The sequence below is a fragment of the Sinohyriopsis cumingii genome, chromosome 8 (assembly GCF_028554795.1).
Source record: "Sinohyriopsis cumingii isolate HCF-2022 chromosome 8, ASM2855479v2, whole genome shotgun sequence".
NCBI lineage: Eukaryota > Metazoa > Mollusca > Bivalvia > Unionida > Unionidae > Sinohyriopsis > Sinohyriopsis cumingii.
Window position 1 is genome coordinate 77,326,792 of NC_142968.1, and position 23,538 is coordinate 77,350,329.

The window sequence follows — 23,538 nt, forward strand, 5'->3', positions numbered from 1 at the left end:
GTGTGTGTGTGTGTGTGTGTGTGTGTGTGTGTGTGTGTGTGTGTGTGTGTGTGTGTGTTATGTTCATCTCCCCCTGTTCCCTTTCCATAGACCCATCAGGTCTCGACCCTGTTACAATTCCCCATGTTCAATTTCCCTTGTCGCTAGAGTTGCCCATGCTTTTTTCCCCTGTTCAATCCCCTTGAGGCTAGAGTGGCCCAAGACTTTTCTCCATGTTAAATTTCCCTTGAGGCTATAGTGGCCCAGGGTTTTTCTCCATGTTAAATTTCCATTGAGGCTATAGTGGCCCAGGGGGGTCTTGTAATGCTAATTTCCATTGAGGCTATAGTGGCCCCCTTTACTACTGGCGTCCAGTATTAATGGTGGAGGAAGAACCCGGGAAATCACCGGAAAGAACCACCGGCCCTCGAGAAGTACTGGCAAGCTTTCTCACATACCCACATTGGCCCAATCCGAGACTCGAACCCACGCAGACAGAGGTGAGATGGCAGTGATCCGTAACGGAGAGCGCTTTAAACCACTCAGCCACTCGGGGCCCCTTTAAAACAGGTAGTGATGAGAGAGCTGAATAGTTTTCCTAAGTAAGACCTGTATGCCTCGCTAAAGCAAACACCCTACGCTTTTTATTTTATGTCTTTCCAAATGCCCGTCTCATGCACCGTCCGTCCGTTATTACATCTCCACCCGAAAGTACGTAGTGGATATTTACCCAAGTCTATAAATGAATTTCCAAATTAGTGAACATCGGTGAGACGGGGATGATTTTTCCTAATATTTTTCGGAGGGGTCAAAGAACAAATATATAATAATTGCAATTAATCTGACACATTTTAATGTTCTTTTACCAAACTATCTACTTTTTTTCTCAAGGAGTATGTTTCATAATACGAGTAAAACGTTTGTGTTGAGAACCATGCGAGAATCGGTCAGGTTCGAGGGGTAGGGGTGCAGGTAAGACTTTTACTTTTTTCCTAGTAAAAGCTTGTGGATACTTATTGAACTTAAAGACAATGGGCTTGTTGTATCAAGTGCGAAAACTGTTAACGTTGTTCATTATTCTAACCTGTGATTGCTAAACTGCCAAGATCTGGGAACAGTCTTCTTTTCTATAGTATTAGAACAGCTCACTGCTAGCATCACATTCATGGTTAGAACAAATAAATCCAGTTAGAATTAGTGTACTAATTGGATTATTTCTCGTTAACCAAAAACTTTAGTACGGAGTTTAAGATAGCATATTGCAAGTTTGTAGTAATGAGAATAGATTATAAGTTTGAAAGGAAATCTCTAATGACCAGCCATCAGAAACATGCAACCGGAATCTTGTTAGAACATTATCGTGCATTATCGATAAAATCTGACCTGACAATGCTATATATATATCCATGGAGTTTATTGTTAAATGAACAATATTCTATACCAATTGCAAGCTATTTGATATCCAGTTTGAGGAACAGCTGTTCTGGTCTCTGGAATACAGATACGTCTGACTGGCTTTTCATTGTATTAAGAAAAGTTCTATTCTTGAGTATACATTAAATTTTGGATGTTGCATTTTTCCTAATCATTACTCTGCCCCAGCGTCATTAAATAAACTATTTTTATCTTTGCAAAAGTTATTATTCTCTTCAAATTGCAAATGTAAATCTTGTGTGCAAATCAGTTTGCTCATTTTTAAGTGTTACAACCGTGTAATGTGGCTTAAATTGTATATGGTGTTAACGGGAATAATTTAAAGAAGCGTACCACAAATGAACATTTCAACGTTGTTAACATTTCATCTTGCATTTGACACTAATGGCATTCTTCCATAAGGAATTCACAATATACGTTGAATAAAATTTCTCTAGGAGGGCTAGGCCTTCTGCGATTACTTCAGGAGGGGCAGGTCTTCTGAATTTTTAAATCTTGTTACTTTCCATCTTATCAAGAAAAGTTACTTTGAATTTTATCATGGAAAGTTTGCAGTGTTACGACATTTATGTATCATTTAAATAATGTTTGCAAAGACTGCTGATAAATGTAAGTGCACACTAAGAAAAGAAAAAAATACCTCTGAAATACGATTTATGTTAACTCCTGTGCTTATCATCGTAATGGAGAATCCTGTACAGTGGTGATAAGCAGTTTTATTGGTATTCCGGGCAACAAACTAAAATTGGCCCACTGCTTATGTCAAGGTATTAAACTTTGAAAGTTCGGTTCTTAAAACGATATTGAGTTATTTTTGATGGAACGGAGGATGTTTGGTTCTTTAGATGTAAGTGATTTATGCACATCATTATTAGAAAGGAAGGATAGAAATAAAAAGAATATGACAAACTGGTGACTCAGCCCAGTTGTCAGCTTTACAATAGTCCATGGAACTTCTTTGGGACGCTATGGTTTTGAATAGTTGATCAATAAAATTAGATGAGTTTCCACATTTACATTGAAAGATAAGATGAGATAAGAATTCTTTATATCAGACTACATAGTCCATACATCTAAATTAAAATACAGATATAAAGTAGAAACATTGCAAACATAAAAGAATCTACGTGATTATGACATTATGTCATAGTAAATGATTGAAAAGATAATAACCGTCACAAATGTGCACATCATGTCTACTGCTGCTGGACTAAAGTGAAATTTCCGCTCCCAGATGAGAAAAGATCTTATCAGCTATCATATGTGCACAAATATTGTCATTTTATCTTTTCACATGATCATAAGTCATATCTATATCTGGAACCCTCTCTCCAGAATCCAGATGGTCGTATGTTACTTCTTCTTGCGTCTCCTGTGCAGTGATACGTTTTGGGTTTGGAAAAAAAGTGTCCTCATAACCTTGATTAATTAATCTAGTTTCATTTGTACTTTTAACACCTTGATTATTACCATGCTTCAGATATGCTGGATCAGACTTACTCTTGCCAGAGATTACGTTAGCATAGTCGTGTATTGTGTCTATAAACATCTCATTTCCCATAGGACCTATTTCATGACCAACACTGAGTGACAGTTTCTGGTTCGGTTGGTTCGAAGTAGCTGCTGCTGATGTTCTTGTGCGTCTATTGAAAAAGCAAACAAACATTTTACATTGTTTAGCTCTCTTTCATGTTTTTAATTAACTGTTTAGAAAAAGAGAAACAGGAACGTGACATTTCTATGATCGACATATACGGTAAGATGAGCAGAAAGGTAAAATAACACAAGTTTTTAATTTTAGGAACCTTCTTGCTTAAAATTCAAATTTCTGTTTTCAAGCTGTCGTTTTTGATGATCATGTATATTAGTGTCAGAGGAACTCTGCTGAAGTGCACTTTAACTGATTTTCAACACACATAAATGTAACATATTAGCGGATGAGTGGTGCAGAATATTCTATAATAATTTTAGTCTAAACTATTTTTAAAGTTTTAATAACTTCAAATCTTTCATAACCTTTCATTAGAAGTACAATTTGTTGCAATATGACCCATACATTATGTAAAGGGACTTAAAATCACGTGCTATTTTAAAATCATCGAAACGAAAATGCATCCCTCCTTAAATGACAAGCTCCACTAGATGTGTTCAGCCATTGTGTCATATTTAATACAGATTTTGCAACATTCCAGTCCTGGAATACATAAATCAAATAGCGTATCTCGATCTGATGTGATGCCAGGAAACTTAAATTTATACTTTTTTAACAAGCCGATTTTAAGAGTTCTCAGTGATATATTAAAAATGCGGAAATAAATTTGTGTACATACGACTGCACAGATCCAGTATAATCGTTACATTGCTATTTAGTATGGTACCTTGGCTTTTTCTTTACATTAAGAATGCATAGTAAAAAGAGTACAAACCTATTATGAACGCCGTACAAAATATCGTATTGGACTGAAAAGCTGCAAAATACGAGTTACAAACAATTCTCAGTTTACCACCAGACGGTGAATGCTCCATATCTCTAATAGTATTTAAATCAGTTCTTGTTACCTTGCTACGAAAATTCCTATGGCGGTTAGAACAGATAAAGCTAGAACTCCGACAAAAATTGCAACACCATTCGATAGTCTTGAAGTTTTGGTGTCTTTTTCTTCTTCTAAAAATGAAAAAGTGACCCGACGTTAGTTAGGTTAATTTCTTTTAATTAGTGTCTTCGTATCAAAGATGCTAATTATATGCCATCTACTGTTAGATCTTTCAATAGGAGAACTTCTTAACTGAATCTATTATATTAGAAGCAAACATATTTGCAAAGCATGCTATTGTTTTCTTTTGACTTCAGGGTTAAGTTTCACATTACACGCCTTATATGTTTTAATATTTAGCCCCTGCGGGTTTGGATATATAAAATAGACCCGATACGCCATCCTGCATGTCGTAATGTAGTAAAAAGCCTCTAATGAAAGCGTTATCATAGTTTGTAATCATACATTGCGTTGTGTATCGCTACTCAAGGTTCCGTCCTTTAAAGATAGCCTGGTCTAAGATCGATCTAATGAGTTTTTACTATGGATAGATCACTTATGATTATGCATGATAAACTTTACTATTCTGACCCTAGTGCGAATTAGGCAGCTTCTGATAATGTTTGTACTGAATCAGTTGGACGTCCTTGAACATTTGCAAACTTTAATATGGTAATGTGTTTTTAGTGTGTGCTTCAAACACATCGAAAACGTTCGAGAAACTCAAATACCAGCATTCAGTTTAGTTACTGCTCAAACTACAACCGAGTACCTTGAAAACTTATTATCTTTATAAGATTTCCAGGAACAGTCTCTTGATCTTGAAAGGGTTTGAGCGCAAGTAGGTCAAGATATACGTCACAACACAAAATTCAATATAGATCATGAAAAGCTCTGAACGTATTGAGTGTCGTGCTAACTTCAATAGAAGATCAATAAATCAAGCACCAGTACAATATTTAGTACCGTTTCTTGTACTTGTACCAGAATCGTATATTGTCACTGTCCATTAGTGAATTATCGATGTTAAAATATATAGCAACATAAGTAATGATGATATGTTTTGATTGTACATTGTATTTTGCATTGAATATTACTTCTCATGAGAAATTAGGGATCAAACAAATATTATTTCTAGCCCGTATTTATTCCCTGCAACATAACAACTTCACCACATTTTATTGAGCTCGTCCTGGAACCAGACATATAGGCCTTAAATTAAAACACTGAGATAGACAAGAACACATTTATGGAATGCTCGATGCTAGCGCATGCCACCAATAGTCGCTTTGTTCTTAACATAAAGAGTTACAGTGTTAGCAAATACAATAGCAGAGATACAGTAAACTTGTACTCTCTAATCGATTAATTCGTTCCAATATGCCAATGTGTAATTTACTTGTGTCCTGAGTTGAGGGAATATGAAATCAAACCTTTGTCAAGAGGCTTGAATTGTCATTGCTTAGTATTAAACGGGATGCGAACAACTCATGCACCATAAATACCTAAAAAATAGTTTAACATGCAACCTAACTGAACTGATGAATTGACATCGCGGCTGATTTGACGTAAGAAATCAAGGCAACACCCAGTTCACCGTACGAATAGACGATTAATCGTTTACTGTGGGTCCCATGGATTTACAGAGTAGAGGGTGTAGACAGACTTTATTAACCCCAAAAGTTAAAAAAGAGTAATATTTTTTCATTTATCTAGATTATTAGTAGTTCAACAGATCAGTTAAGTAAAAGCGAATTAAATTTATGTCATATATGATCATTTCCTAAGCAAGTCATCAGAAACCTAGTAATGCCTGAGTTTTGCTTTTGCCTTCTAGCGCTCATTTGGGTCCCTGTTACATGCGATAGGCTCTGCTCCCAATGCCTTTTATCCAGTCAATATGAAATATGTAACCTATAGATATTTAGTGGTAATAGTCCACACAAAAGTGATCGGTCATGAGGAATAATGTCTGTAACGTATATCAGAACCCACACAAACCCCAAAAGCCATAAATTGGCAGTTCACCACTACTCTATGTACAACCATTGGACCCACCTATTTAAGGCTGCATAAGGTACCGATCTATATTTCCATATTTCCAGGCAACAATACAGCTGCTGTTTCGATAATCATGTCTCTGCATAATACTATCTGCGGGAAGATTTCGTTTTTACTCGACTGTTGCTCAGTCAATCCGCAACCGCACGATTCTATATTTGTGTTCGTAATTGTCTTTTATTATCCATTTATATTTGTGTTCGTAATTGTCTTTTATTATCCATTGCCACCAGCACTGTCTCAAACTCTGCCGCACTGGTTATTATATATTCAATAGCTATAGAATACAGTTTACTAATCGTGTTGAAGTAGCTTTGCGTCGCTGAAAGGAACTCTGAATAAACACGTACTCGAAAATGCAATGTTATTGAACCTAACTTGCTATCACGAACACAGACGCTCGTTACTATATATATATATATATATATATATATATATATATATATATATATATATATATATATATATATATATATATATATATATAGTATGTACGCTGTATGAACGGTATACCACGAGATGTATAAATTTTTCATTAAAAGGAAACGAGGCTTGCCCAAGTTTCCTTTTAATGAAAAATTTATACGAGTGGTATATCATTAATACAGCGTACATACTATACCTATATTTTATTTATACCACATCAAAGTTTTCATTTTATATGGGAGATAAAACTGACGGCCACTGTTGCCACAAACAGTGCACTTTAGGGTAGTGAACTCTTCACAACCCCTCGCATGTATGTACGCTCAAAAAAGAAGTTCTGTAGTGATTCATAATTTCCTGTACACTTCATTCATATTAATTCCTACATGTTTCCTTTAGCAATATTAAATGAAATGAAAACACAGGGTGATAGTTTACATTCAAAATATTTTTATTAATGTGCATGCAAACATTGAATTTGCAGCGTTCGTTGTCATGAACAGTAACAAGGCGGCCATTTGCATCTATAGCAACAGTACGATTCGAGCCAGAAACATCAAAATAATAAAGGAACAATAGGTAATTAAACAATTTAACCATAACCACATTTCATTGATATTTATTTATGTCCATATTTCGCTATTCCTACTGACTGTCAGTGTCACTTTCAATAATTCTCCTACGTTTCCGCTGTGTGGGCCCTGTTTGAGAATTCGACTGTTGAAAGAGGTTGACCCAGTTAGGGATCACGTTCATGTTTTCCGTTAGGTTCATAACAAACATATTTTGTACGGCGATGTTTGATCCGTAGAATGGGTTGCTGATAATCTGATTCTGCTGAATATTACACGTTTGGGAACTTGATATACTACAGTATGTAGCTGTGCATGTGGAAATTTCTTTGTTGTGGAGGTGGGGGTTGACAGCATCATTACTTGGGTGGCCGGTGTTGCTCAGGTAATTGGAGCACGTCTGTTGTTGTTTTTCACTAATGTTTGAGTAGCTGTTTATAGACTACGTTTTTGTGGCCTGAAATTTGCATGATATCAGTTGGGGGAATGTTTTTGTCTCTTCTGAATTAAGTACTTTCGGATACTTGTGTTTGTTAATTTCTTTCTTTCTGTAATCATTGCCTTTTCTTTCATTTCTTTTTTCATGATGCATCCAAGTTTGTTAATTCCAACGACTTGTTTCCTAAACCATTTTGGGTTTGTCGCGGAGATAGGCATAGTGTTGAGCGCAATATAGAAAGGATCTTCACGTTGACAAAAGTCTGCTGGTCTTAGCTCAGCATACCGTTTGTAGATAGCAAGTGGATCTCTCTCTTTGTTGTTTTTGTTTTCATACATCTTATGATTAATATCCCTGATGTCCTTGACATTGTCTCCTGTTCTTGTTTTTGTCTACTTTTCATTGAGTTCAAGGTACTCGAGGCCATTCACATCTTTCTTTAGTGTAACATACCCCTATTTCAGATTGTAATGTTCAGTCACTCCCCTCAAACCAAAATCCACAGAGTTGTTAAACCACAATGTGTTAACGATCGCTTCAGGTGTTTCCATCCACATTAGTTTTTTCACTATACAAGGCATTTATTTCTTCGTCTGTGATCGGTTGACTCCGATTGGGTTTATTTCCTTTCCTTTAGATTTTAAATATTTTTGCTTAGCCCGAAGAGCTTCCCTTGTTAATGCAAAATTTGTGTATGTTCCTCTCATGATTGTACTTGCATATTTCTTGATTTTAAAGTGGCAATCAGTGGAGCTGATGATGCTTCTTAAGCTGCTCGGTTCAAACTCAGATCCATCTTTTCTCCTAACACATTGTATAAAACCGGCCAGGTGCTGATCCAATTCAGATGGGTGTATCTTGTGTAAATTTCTGAATCCATTTTTTTAAAGCAAGAATTCTGTCACTAGCCTTCCATCAAAAAGTGTCTTTTTTAAAGTGTTTGCATACTGCTTTCTTTCTATAAATTTCAGTATATCATCAGGCTCATGGTGTACAAATCTGTCTTCCCTAACACAATGATCATTTTCATTTACAAATGTCTCAGCCACGTCTCTATCAAATTCTCCAATTAACTCACAGCTCTGTAGATTAAATGTTGCTTCATCATCTTGCTCCTTAACTGATGTCATTGTTTTCTTTTTTCAACAGAGTTGCAGTGTTTGATGTTTGCCAGAGGAAGAGACTGGAAACAGCAGTGTTGACCGAGATGACAGCAGATGACACAGGGTGGAGCTCAATTATATTTATTTCCTAGACTGAGTATGGTTGTTTTTTTTGTATAAAAATGTTAGTTTCTATAAAAAAAATATTTTACAAGAACATCATTTTTTTGTTATTTTTTCCTTTTTAAATGTATATATTACAAGAAATTCATATCCATGTTTAGAGAGTATAATAGCTATAAAAACATGTTCATTATGCGTATTCATACGCCATGGGCAAATCACAATTTGATATACCAATACTATTGGTATATCAAGTTGCTTTATACCAGCACTTCAAAGGCCATGTTATTTTTAATGTATGTGGTATATATATATATATATATATATATATATATATATATATATATATATATATATATATATATATATATATATATATATATATATATATATATATATATATCCAACAATAATTCCGATTGGTGCACCAGCGATTGCTGTTGAAGCTGCATCTCCACCAAGACTAACAGTTGCTGCCGCAGCAAAAACACAAAGCCATCTACAACCAAATACACGCATTTGTATTTTAATATCAGTTCAGTTCTTTTGGTAATTTCATCTCGCAGCTGTAGATCGGCTTCGATAATTTTTCACGTCGGAAAGGTTGTGGATCCATCATAGTTCGTCTATTAATAATATAATCGCATTGTAAAGTTGTGTGGCAAGCAGATCTCATCCGGACTCACCACATCCAGGCGCAAAGCGCACATTCACTTCTAGTCAATTGCTCCTTTTACCGGTACCATTGTCATCCCGTTATTGAAACCCTCTGTTCGGGAATACTTACATTTCCGGCGATTGTGGGTTCTGGTGGTCGAGCGTCCTTTTCACTTGAAAACACACCGACTACGCCAGCACGTTTGCGTCCAACGATCGTCTTTTCCCAATTACTCTTGCACAGGCAAATGCGCCCTTGTTGAATTACTGTCGAAATCTTTCTCTTTTCAGTTAATGTTGATTTAGAATATTCGCTGGTGAGTGTAACTGGGGTAGATACATCGCTGTATGCCTCTTCGTCATTATGGAAACAATTCTGGAGTACCTTTGCATCTGGTTCTGCAGACAGCGATTCAGCATTTTCATGTACAAGTACGATGATTCCAAGCTAGTCTCAATTGATACATCAAGGTGGTGCAAAGTATTAATATTTACTTGACCTTTAGCAAAGTTATATGACAATTTATAGGAGGCATTAATGAAATTGCTTTGAAGCAGATGTTCCTGGAAAGGTGGGAAAAACTTGTTATCGATGTTTGCATTCACTGCCAGCTGATCCAACACCCCCTCGGTATATTCTGCAACCACGTATTCCATTACATAAATAATAACGATAAATCTAATCTTAAACACCAACACTTAAGCCGTCAAAATAAACGTTGAGTGATTCGAACTAAATTTCATCTTCAGCAACTAATGATTTAGATAATGCAACTGTGAAAATTCATCATCGTTCTTTTCTGTGCAATGTAATATTAATCTTACAAACTCAGGGCTTAGATGCAGCTTTTCATTTATCAAGGTTCCCTTCTGACCCGACAAAACATCACTTCAAGTTATGATAACAAATATGATCCGGATGTGATATTTAGATTTATCAAACAACAAAAAAACTTCGACACAAGGACTTGAAATGAGTCGACCATTTGCTAATGTTGAGGCGTTAGTGGGTTCTTTTTTTGTTGCTTTAATTAATATTACAAGAATTGGAAGACAAGTAAAGTTGCCATGCATTATGCTGCGGGGACATTAGCGATCTGTTCATCCATGCATTGGACCGCTCCGGTGGCCTAGTGGTTAGACCGTCCTCCCCAGATGCGGTAGGTCGTGGGTTCGATCCCCGGCCAAGTCATATCAAAGACTTACAAAATGGTACTAACAGCTACCTCGCTTGGCGCTCAGCATTAAGAGGTTAGTGTTAGAACTGGTCGGCCTGGTGTCAGGATAATGTGACTGGGTGAGTCATCGTGCTAGATAAGTGCGACAGGATGCCCCAATGCTAGACATCACTATAAGTTGTCACACTGCATACATCGTAGCGATATGACTGAAAAATTGTTAAAGCTACGTTAAAAATCCAAATCACTCACACACACACATCAATGCGTTCTTTTGTTGCAGCATTAGTATCATCAACGTACTTTTTGTCAAGCGCAACTGACACGCCAGATTCTCTGATTTTTATTCCTTCTGGTGATCTCAGCAAAATTTGTTTTTGTGACAGTGCCTCTCAAATTGACTATAATATGAATTAAATGTGAAAGTAAGGCCTTTGCAACTTACCACATTCATCCCCAAAATCACAAGCTCAACTTGATCAACGCCAACAACAACGCGAATAGTAAACTCAGACATATCCGCGCTGGCAGTAAATTGTCTCCGATCCACGTCAGCGCCATGTGGTGGAGTTGAGTAAAGTCCATAAATGTTAATAGACTGTTTAATAATATTAAATTTAATTTAATGTGAAATTAAAAGTGTTTGAGGTGCTCCTGCAAGCTTCAAGTCCAACCAAGTGAGTGCCAGGTACTCTTGTTAGATCAAGGTTGACGGTGTCAGACAGGCGTGTACATGGCACCATGGATGTGAGTTCACTTCGCACAATGGCACCACGAAAGTGTTTTATTGCCTTTGACATTGCGAGTAAATTAAGATTGGTCGACGGCGTGACGTTCCGTGACCGGTAATCAAAGATCTCTAACTTATAGTGTTCGTCGTCTCGTTCCAAGTAATAGAAGGTCTCTTCCTTTTATATACGACCTCACATCATCTATATTAGTGCCATTCCTGGGGCAGTTAGGACAGCTCCTGACGCCGCAGTTTTTTCCAACCATTAGAGGAGTCGCTGCTGTCAACAACGCTGCCATCGCTGTTAGAAATTGAAATATCCTTCAGGTCTTTAGCATTTGTGTCACATCTGACTTGGATAAATTTAATGTCACTGAGGTGTTTTGTGTTTGGCTGCGTTATGCTGAGAAAGCTGTATTTGGGACAACCACACAGGGCCATGTTGAGGTTATTTTGCCGGAGAAAACTTTAGTGTGACCCCACAATTCCCTTTTAAGGCTGACACATACTAAGGCCGACTTAGGACATTATTTGAATAAGTACCAGGTTTATTGATGAATTTTCCACAGGAGCATCGATCACTCTCATTCGGACTCTAGCAACCTCCAACAGTCTTGTCAGAAGGTATAACCGCATATCATATATAGCCACCATCAGCGTAACCTAGCCGTGCATGAAGAAACATGCTGACAACTATTAACCGCAATAACCCCAGATGTTCCGATGAAAACCAATTAATCATGAACAACCTAAGAAATTCTTGTTGAGAAATTTTCAGGTCAGTGTTGTTGACTTAATGCCTGTCCATGTACGATCATAAATTATGATATGTACGTTCTTTATGAGCTGTGACCTCTGCATAATTAAACCGAATTTATTCATTGGGTTCCTGATGACCGTTTAACCGATTAGAAACCTCAACCACTTCTAAGTTGTCAAATATCATTTTACTCTATGCTTGGTCATTATCATGCGCTGGAAGTTGAACCGTAAAGAATACATGATTTAGTACGATATGACCATATTTATTGGGTACTTATTAGCCATGTCAAGTGTCTCACAATAGCAATAGGAGTGTGCACGTTTGTTTTATGTGCGAGAAACGGCAGCGTTGTTGCGATTCCAGATCGAATAAACGATAACAAACGTGATTCTGTACTAAAGTGAAAGGATTAGAACGGACATCTACAAAGTCAATGTTTCTAATACAACTCTATTAACAGCGACACCAGCATCGCGCCAAAGTGCATCTTTGGCGATGTTCTTACCAAATACGGCAACTGTATGTTTTATGGTCAAATATAACCAATCGAACATCTCTGCAATAGCCATATATGTGACTGAGAGGAATTTACACGAAGATCTAAATGTTTACCAATGACTTGAGGTCCACAACTTGCAAGTCTAAGATGAAAATTTGCATTGCTGTTAATAAGTATATCTTCTACATTTGCATCAGTAGCCGCAAAAAGATGTTCTAGACGTCGCCTAATTGCAGGTGACCTATGATCTCTATGACTAATTGTAACTTGGACAAACATCAGTGTTGGAGCCCACTATACTAGTGTAATCTTTGCAGTGTAAGGTTGTCCGAAAATAGTTGTTGCTACGTTCACATTGTCAAAGAACTGATTCGATTTCCTTTCCTTCGCTGGAATAGCGTGCACTGATGAACAACGCCATTATACAGTTGTTGATAAATCCCACTCAGACATTCACACTGTAATGGATATGATTTGCTTGTAAACGTTTTCCCTCAACTTCTAAGAATGCCTAAATAGAAGAAATAATCAAGACCTATCCTGCACTTGTAATTCTAGTTTTCATTGATTGGGGTCCCTTGAAATGAATGAGTAATACTGCAAATGTCGTTTACTTCGATCCATTAACATCGGCGCGCGTATGGCAAATGCTGGATCAGAAATATCTTTGAATAGAGCCATAATGAAACTATACATTATTGATTTTGTTTTAATATCGGTCACATCTTCTACTACCAGATTTGCAGTCACTAAATCTGACAAAATATTTGCTGAGCAGAATCATTATTAATATTACTAACCGCATGCGGAATATATTTTATTGACGGTAGTGTAACTGGAACTTTGATGGTGCTCTTTAATCGTTGTAAACGTTCTCGATGTGATTTAGCCGCAAATAATCCTAGGTGTTTCATTCAATCCACAGCAGTACTTTTGATATATCAACAACTCGCTTTGCACCTTGTTTAGCGACTGCTGAAGCGCGTGATGTCAGAGCCCCGTACACTTTAGTGCTCCTGTAAACAATCCACAAACAGCATCACCGAACCCAGTTCCGTAATATGTCATGTAAAAGGGTTTTCTTGCGTTAACAACGCGCACGTGTTTCACATGTCCACACTCAACAGTCACTATATGTCATGTCGATCTCAAATGTACAGATGCGTTGCCAATGTTTCACAGCTCAGACATACAACGTGCCCGTAATAATCAGCAAGGAATAAAACCAATAGGTGTCAATCTGTTATTATAACATGGAAGATACATAAGTCCATTTTCAGTTAAATCATTGTGATATATCAAGACTGTTGGCACATTAGCCCATTTGATGATATTGGCAAATCAGCACGTTCAATATTGAAATTTATTTTGATCACCACTGGAATTCATTTGGGCCTCTATTAATATGGACTTGTGATAGAACTCTTTGGAATAATTGAGATTGCATTAGGAATAATATATATTTTTTTAAATTTTCAATTTTTATTCTAAGGAAGATATTTATTTCATGAATTTTACAAACTTTGATGGTTTTCAGATGATTACGGTAACAGTGTGGTGTATGCATTTCATTTTAAGCTATACTAAACTAATACATTTGCTCAATCCTATAGATTTAATCATCTTAATATATTGGAAAACAATAGCAATACCTGACCATGATGCCTTAGAAATTTCTATCGTGTTATTGTTGTAAAACAATTTCTGCACATATATAATAATAATAATAATAATAATAATAATAATAATAATAATAATAAACACTTTTGAGAACTTTTGTCAGGCACTTTACTGCCAGTCATGATAAAGTGTATATAATTGTATGATTCTTAGCTGAATACTTTCTGCCATTGCGATAAAATGGATTTGTAATGGACATACGGTGTAACAGATATAAAGACACAGAAATAGACTGGAGCAAAAAACATAACCCATTCTGTTATTGCAGTGGTGGTCATAAAAATCACTGACATGAATAATTATATTTTGTCAGCATTAATACTATTCCTGTTTTTGAATTATGGGCATGAGGTTGTATCACATCTGTGCGAATGAACATTCTCTGATGCCATCAATTATTTGACATTCTCCAATGTAAGATTTTAGCTTGGAGACTGCATATATCGGGATGTCCATTTTATGACAATATTTAAAATCCTGTTATTATATACATTTTAGTTATTGGATATTAATATAGAATTATAGTATGTGGTCAGTGTAATTCAAACACTTAACTACCATTTATTTGGTTATATGATCTGATGTATCTCGATTTATTTTACCAGGGTCAGCTATATATTTTTCTTTGCTAGCAAAATATTTTATTGTTGTCATAGTAATGTTTTCTTTATAAACATTCTTCGTAGGTACCATTGGTATAACTTAAACCAGGTCTGGAAACATGTTGAAATCATTATAGTAGTATGTTTTTTAATGTACTGATTATATGACTTAAAATTGATTTGATGCACATATAGAGTTTATTTCGTAGAGTGTATCACTCTTAATCCACGTTTTGCGGCTTCATTTCCTGCCTATGCCATCATTGTGGCTTAAACATATTTCTGATATCATAGTTATTTTAGACTAGACAGTTCCGAATGTAAGAACTTATGCTTGACGTACATACTTGAACAAAGTCAAATAAAATGGATTTAAAAAGAGTTTTGTCTCCTTTCTTGCGTGCTTTTACTAAACTGCAATGTGTATTCTGTTACGTATGGTACACTTTTATAATTGCAGGGACTGATTATATTTACATCTTTATTGAAATCGTCTCTAAACTAAGTCGAATTGGAACTACGAGGTTTGATAAATTGAAGCTCATGCAACTAAGGCAGGTGCTCTGATAATTAATAGATATCATCATTGGACAACCAGGACAAGCAAATATGTTTACTAACACAGATACGAAATAATACTGATTGTCTGTAATTAAGATGGGCTATAGAACACTTCCACTAACAGATAAAGTAAAACAACTGCATAACAATTCTTTCTTCATTAACTAGTTCTCAAGTGTCAGTGCTGTACCTTGCCGTTTGTAATGTTATCCCTCCTTTGGAATAAAGTATCACTCTGATTGTAGAATGAAGATGGACAGTTTTCTATACAGCGTATTAATTACAATGAAAGCAAAATGAACGTATGGGATATCACACAGCTGGTGACTGATGGTGGTGCAACAAATTAATCAAACAATCTGTTCATTCCTTTACATGAGCCAGAAAATACTCTCAGCATAGTTGCCAATGGAAATCGTTTAGAAGAGTAGCCACTAGAAGCCATTGTAACAAGAATTGCCAAGCAGAAGATAAAGTCAGATATAAGTGATCTTTGACAACGAAGTGCCGGTCACAATAAGACAGGAAATATCATAAAAGATCTTTCTTTTCTATGATAACAAAGTAGATACTAGAAGGTTAATTTTGTTTTCCTTGTCTTTCTAAGTAACTGTTCTTAGTCTGAGTAGGTATTCATTCTCGATCCCTAAAAGCCAGATTTTGTGAACAATTTTTTCTTTCTTCTTTGTGTTTGTTTTGTAAGCACTTTTTAATAAATTATTTTGGCTTTAATATCATGTCAAGGAAATTTGAGTGATATGCTTTTCCACAAGGATACACGGAAACACTTGGCCCAGTGTTAGCCTGAGTATGCATCAAAGGGCGAATCTTATGATTACGTGTCTGATTCTCTATCAACTGAGCTACCGCAGCTCCCTTGACTGGATGTAATGACACATACATACATACATACATACATACATACATACATACAACCTGCACGTTAAACTTGGTCACATACACATAAGTACATATGCATGTATTTCAATTGCATTTGCCTTCTCCAATTGTTTTTGCTTTATTGTGCTAAAAAGAATTGTCAGAATCAAAGATGAAAGGTCTACTCCCCGGTGATTTACAGTTACACTGGAACAACTGCAGAATCACATAGAAGCACAGTTATCACTGGAACAATTATAGTCCATTGGATTCAAAGGAACGGATACATGTAGTGCATAAATATGATAGACTTCATGTCCTCCTGCCCAGTAAGTGGGTCTCTTATAAACAGCAAGCTGATATCAGTTTGTCTGGTCATTTATGAAACTTCATCCTTAGAATGATACTGTCGGGCAAAATGGAGCCGAAAAATAAATGCAAGATAAAGGACAACTTTTCCTGTTTCCGAAGATACCTCTTTCTTGAAGACAGAAAAGATGATAATAATGATATCTGCAGCATTAATACGATAACATCTAAAGGTACGATTTTAATGTTTATGTTGTCTGACATAATTGATTTAGTAGGTTTTCTTCATTTGATAGGTTTTAAATTTCTAAATTTCTTCTATTTTTATATAAAGTAATTTCCAAGAAATCAAAATTTAAATCAAATAGGTTAGCATTAAATTAGCCAATTACTCTCATTAAAATGTGGTTGAATATTTTGTATTTGATTTTCCAAGTTGTATTTATTTGGCATTTGGACATAATTTATACCAGCTTGTAATCCGCCTCGAATGCTGGATGTCGCTGGTTCAAACCCGAGCCGAGTCAGACCACAAACTTATAAAACTGGTACTAACGATTGCCTCGCTAGGAGATCATCATTAAGAGGTTAGTTTTAGGACTGGTCTGCCTGGTGTCAGGATAGTTTGACTGGGTGGAACATCATGTTACGTGTCTGCGGCATGATGCCCCAGTACTAGACATCACTCTCAACTACCCCACTGTAGACTTCGTAGCAATATGACTGAAAATTGTTAAAGCTACGTTAAAAATCCAACTACTCAAACATACACAAGTCATATAATAGGTTACAGGAGGGTTTAAATGAAAACTTGAAATGATACATCATTGTTCTGAGTGACATTTACCTTGAGATATTGGACGTCCAATTACATCAAATCGCATCGATGGGTAGATCTTCCAATCCTTGAGCAGAATTCGGACATAAATTGCGTTCACATCGTATGGCAATCCATTAATTTGTTTGCTGTTGGAGTCATTATTACCTTGAAAATCCTGGAAGCATGACAAAGGTGAAATGGTCACGTTTCTGCCAGGGAAATATCTTTTCATTATGCTCTTGCCTCTCAAGATCTTAATATATATATATATATATATATATATATATATATATATATATATATATATATATATATATATATATATATATATATATCAACATTTACATCACCTTACCACTTTGACCGAATTAACATATATGAAACGCAAGTAAAAGTTCGAAACATTTGATTCTTCAGAAATATGAATTTATACATCCTAAGGAAAATACATTCGTTGTAACTAGAGTCTCGTACGAGCATGCATGCATTGCTAAATACCGAATAATGTCATCGGTGATATATTGAATACGTTTCAAATCTATAAGAATTATTTGGAATAATTAATCTTTTCTGAATGACAATTCTATTGTCAATGGCATTTTTGTATTATACTTGCACATAATTATTTGTCCACTTTACACGTACGTCACAATACACGGTATCATGTTTATGTATTTATCAATCTTCTAATTGTATTTAATTTAAAATTCAGGAATAAGGCATGCTCTTTGTTAAAAAATATTGCGATTTTTTTTAGTTGTCCATGGTGTATATAATTTCTAGATCATTTCCTCATCAGAATCTACAATGCAAATTGAACTTCTTCTGGATGTTAAAAGCTTCATATGTTAACCGAAATGAGCATACCCTTTATCCCCCTCTCTGTCTCGTCAATGACCTGACGGAATTACAGTCTTTACAACCAATGTGTATATCCATTCATAAATCAAGTCAAACTTAATTTCAGTTACTATACAAGAAACCGTTCCTCTGATATACAGTCCTTATATTGATGTAAGCCCTTTGCTATTCCTGATATATGCTGCTTCACTTAATAATATTTTACCCAAAATCTCAAAATGTACCATCACTTCTCTAACTGATCAAATGAGACTACCTAACAATCTTTGCCAAAATAACTCTCTATAGGAGCGGGAATATTTGAGTGAAATTTTACAGGTCATAGCACTTAAAGCGACGATTATAAATAATCCTACCCGCGGAATCTAACTAGCATCCAATTTCGTTTCAATGTCCTAGTGGCTAGAGTATCCGGCCCTAATGCAAGAGGTCATGGGTTCGAATCCCAGCTGAGTCATGCCAAAGACTTACAAAAATGGTACTGTCAGTTTCCTCGCTAGGCGCTCGGCATTAAGAGGTTAGTGTTAGGACTGGTCGGCCTGGTGTCAGGATAATGTGACTGGGTGGGACATCGTGCTACATGTCTGCAAAATGATGCCCCAGTGCTAGACATCACTATTAACTGCCACACTACAGAATCGTAGCGATATGACTGAAAAATTGTTAAAGCTACGTTAAAAAATTAAAAATCCAAATCGAACTATCTTTCACTGACCTTTGCAGCATTGCCAAAGCTTACAACAGGGACCCATTTCGTGTCAACGTCCGATTTGTAATAAACTTGATACCTGGTGACGTACTGTGGATTAGTTTGAGTATCACCAGTTATATTCCTTCCCTGTGTTGCTACGGCTTTGATACAGCTCAGCTCATTCAAGCGAACCTGAAAAAGATTTGAGCTACAGCAAATAAGCATGTAGTACCTTTATTCAATATGAGATTAGATAATATATATAGGACGTTACAAGACACAATGACACCAAGTAGAAATCTCAGAAGAATAATTTTGTTTTGGGAAACCTCAAAGATATTTTAAAACAAGCGAAATTGGATCCCTTGACTAATGGGCAGTATATAACCATCATTTAACTATTAACAACAAACATTGCTTTGTTCACGGTATGGACAGAATCATTGAACGTATTCTGAATTATTCATATTCAACGATCAATGCATCTCTCTGTCAATTAATTACCATTTCAAATGATGAAACAATCCATCTTTCGGTCAGTTATTAGTTCTTTCATCTATTTATTTGTCTGTTATATTTGTCTGTTATATTTGTCTCTCTTTTTTCTCCTTGACTGTATTATCATTTAATCTTAGAATTGCTGTCACTTTTTTTAACCACTAACCTCAATATAGTGAGAGACTTTACTACCATTGTCAGCTGCCCATCCTCCAATATGTTCGTCTTTGACGTAAACCGTGTTTAATCTACCCCACTTCGCTGCGTGAAGATCATTGTACTGGGAGGAAGCATTCAGCTGTTCATCGGATACCGAGTATTTGGGTCCAGACACTAGATATTCATAATACCCACTCTGGTCTGCAACCGATAAATACAATATGCTATATATTCTTGATTCTGAAGCATTTGTGCATTTAACTTTTGCCTATGATAGCATCATCTCTTCCTAGTCATTTGTTTGGTGACAGATACTCTAGAACAAAAGACTGTGTCTGTATCAGATTAAAAACACGTTCATTAAAGACCAATTGTTATCGTGCCATTTAAAGCAGTCTTTATTTTACTACCAAATTACGAAGATCATAGAGTTGTTTTACTTGTTTTTTGGTGCTTTCGATTGCCTATTGACGTCAAAATTGCCAAGGAGATTTTAAGAACAAAACAGCACTTTTCAAACCAAGTAAGCAAGGTACTTAGAATAACTTGAACGAGACGATTGGGATAAAACACACCCACCCTGCATCACTTAGACCCAGAAAAATAATAGATGATGATTTAGTTTCTATTAACATGAATTTGAAATTAGCCAGCCCAATGTACAATCTTTTCACTGTGTTTGAATTATTTAATAGCTGATTCATGATTTATGCGTGAGGTTGACAAGAACATTATCAGATATTATTACAATGACCGACACGTGTTCAATGTGTAACCTTGTTGATACAGTACAATTTTAGAGAATTTCCTTAGAGCGACGATAACACGAAAACATGTCTTATCTTGCGTGCGATTCTGAAAATGAGTTTTGGTTGATATAAAATACATATCATATGACACAACTGTAATAAATCACAGTATGTATCATGGCATCTATTTTGTTAGAAGCAGATGCAAGTATCTGAAACTTTTCCCCAGGAGAAAATAAGTTCTGGGGTAGCGTACTTCAGTTTAGTTATATTTTGTATTTTCATCTATTTTATGTGCGTTATTCCATGTATGTGGACAAGAGAGAGAGAGAGAGAGAGAGAGAGAGAACAGCACACTCAAACTTGAATCAATGAACTTATGAGGCACATTTGCAAGCCTGAAGGACAAACGACACAGGCAGGAATGCAGACCATGTAACAGTAAATTGTTCTTGGAAGGCTTGGATGTTGCTTAAGACAGCACGCAAACATCTACGAGACTTATTTTAGCAAGTTCGTGTCGTATGCGAGCAGGTATATTTCTTACTGGTGTATTTGTCAATAACGAAACATGAAAATTGGGAGAATTGGTGGGTATTTACGTGTTTTTCTGATCAAAAGTCATGACATATATTTTTGAGATTCGTTTAACACTAATTAAATGTGTATGCTAGTCATGAGCAAATACCAGAATACAGCACAATATCTATCCAAGCTGTTTAAGCGACGAAGTTCTGAACAATAATAGAAAACTATGATACTGCCCGTGTTTTACCGTTTGTTAGGTTGATGTTTTTCTGTTGAGGTTTGTTTGTATAATACTGAAAATAAGGGTGGTAAGCATGTTAGGGAGGTAACAGATAGTTAGGCTCAAAATTAGGTTTAAATACAGAAAGGTACAAATGTAAATTTATATCACTATGTGAAAGAAGATTTAGATCTGCAATTATTTTAACACGGTTAAAGCGTTTTAAATGACCTAACAAATGTTTATCCGAGTTTAGAAAAAAATGCACTCATTACAGTAAATTGGATCATATTTACTATGTGCTAGTTCTGGTTGCCAAAATTGAAAATTTTTTTTGAAACAGTGTTTAAAATTGTTTTCGGTAATGTTCAATCGTTTTATTTGATCGATTATGAGAGGCATACTAGCGAAGGAAAAGAGTAAATACATTACAATATGGTATGTCTCAAACGTCTCAAACAAATGAAATTAAATACAATCGTGGTAATTTGTTGCAAGTCTAAACTGCATACAAAACAATAAGGTATGAATTGTTAAGCCAGAAGCTTTTAAATGATATCCTTTGTAGCTGGGTATAATTATTTCAAATTCATAGACCAATTCGCAAATGCTACAAAATTACATTTTAGTCACGTTTATATAGCATTTTCTTTATGGTATATAAAGGACTGAATTGTTAACATTGCTATCCTTCATTGTTAAATATTTCTGGATACCTAAATATACTGGTGGACGAATAAGTAATGAAAGTGATCCGAATAAATAAATTATCAGTCAATAATGATCGAGAATTAGAATCGCCCCTTACCTTGATATGGAAAATCTTCATTGACAACCTGTTTCGTTGACAATAAGAGTTCGAGCGCTAGCAACCTAATCCAGCAGCATTTGAAACCCATCTTGAAGAACTTGTAAGCAGCACGTTTTTTTCCCCAGACTAAATAATTAGTGTATATCTACGTTTTGTCATATAAAGACTTGTGTAAAATTATGTTCTAGAGGATCACCGCTCAAATATGTAAAGTCTTATCCTTGTGTAGTTTAAGGCTGATTCACGATACTATTTTCTTATGCTTGTATTGTCGGCCTGTACTATTATATTAATGTATATGCATCCAAAGTGATAGTATTTCAAATTGACTGGACCGGAAATGAACACTCCACTTGTTTATACTTTACGAACATTAGACTCCACGCTTATCACAAAGGAAAGAGTCATCAAGTACAGCACAGTATGGTCACGAACATTATATAGATCAATTTTCGGCTCAAGAATGGACCAGAATGTTACCATTTGATCCCTAAGAAAACTATTCTGTCGTCTTTTGATTTCGTTTTACTCTGCTCTCGATCGAGGCTTTAACTATTTTCCTCGATATTTCTTATGAATAACCATGTTGTAGTCTCGCATGACATTCAGATGGAAATGAGCAGCATTCTGTTTCACAAATATATGTTGAGAAATTGGATGTTTTTAAATATTACATTTGGTCTCAAAGAGCAATGAAACCACACATCTTCTTATCAAATCTTCTTATAAGATCTGTGTTGTCCCGAAATTAGGACAAGTGATATCTGCTGTGTAGTTTTAGTGTCTCAAATAACACTTCCCCATCCATCTGTACCTAATTGTGAATTACAAATAACTCTTAACATATTTAATATGTGCGTTGTAAAGTGAAGATTTGTCCTTAATGAGGGTTTTCATTTGGAGATATCACACCAGAAAGACTGATTTGTATTGTTTGTCAAGACAGTATAGACAATGTTGTGGACGAAATTTAGCTGATAACGTAGAAAGCAAACATGTTTATATCATGGAATTAATTTGCACTGGAACAGATTCGTTGCAAGTACTTGGAGTTTTGATGGCAAGGTGAAAAGAAGTACCAAGGTATCATACATTTATACTATTGTGATATTGTGCGTTGTACCGTTTATATGTTTGAAGGAAAGACCGTGAATGACAGCATAGAGAACTTAAACTTCCTCAATAAAGACGTTAATACTTTTACAAGCTTTAAGGACTAATATTATGAATGCAGGCAGCCCAGATAATACTGAATTTTAATAGATGTATGAACGACTCGTATGCGAACAGCGTGACTTATATGAACATGTACATTTCTTACCTTGGGTGTCGTTAATAAGACTGAAACATTGATTAGGCCTGACTAAAACTGATGCCAAATATTTCATAGTAATTAAACGCTCATTAAATCTGTATATGATTTTCATAGACAAAAACCAGAATGCAGCACACTCTTTGTCTTAACATTTCTAATAACACCTAAAGTGTTATGGTGTCGAAGATGTGCAATAGAATAGAAAGACTATATGAATACGCGATTGGAAAAACTGATTCACCGTTCAGAGAAAACAAATTATATTGCCTGTATTTTTCAATGTTTTGTTTGTTGTTGTCTTTCAGGGGATGCATGAAAACAATTGGAAAAATGGGTGGCAAACGATTTGTAAGAAAA

The 23,538-nt window shown here is 35.6% G+C and overlaps 1 protein-coding gene across 1 annotated transcript; it reads right to left on the reverse strand.

The window, feature by feature from the left end:
• Positions 1-2,444: 2,444 nt before the first annotated feature.
• LOC149793917 (uncharacterized) lies at positions 2,445-22,555 on the reverse strand. The gene is made up of 6 exons (XM_089967860.1): positions 21,864-22,555; positions 19,566-19,759; positions 18,926-19,093; positions 17,377-17,524; positions 3,973-4,078; positions 2,445-3,056 (listed from the first exon to the last, which is right to left on the reverse strand). The coding sequence occupies exons 1-6, from the start codon at positions 21,952-21,954 to the stop codon at positions 2,696-2,698; spliced, it is 1,068 nt and encodes a 355-aa protein (XP_089823986.1). The 5' UTR covers positions 21,955-22,555; the 3' UTR covers positions 2,445-2,695.
• Positions 22,556-23,538: the final 983 nt, after the last annotated feature.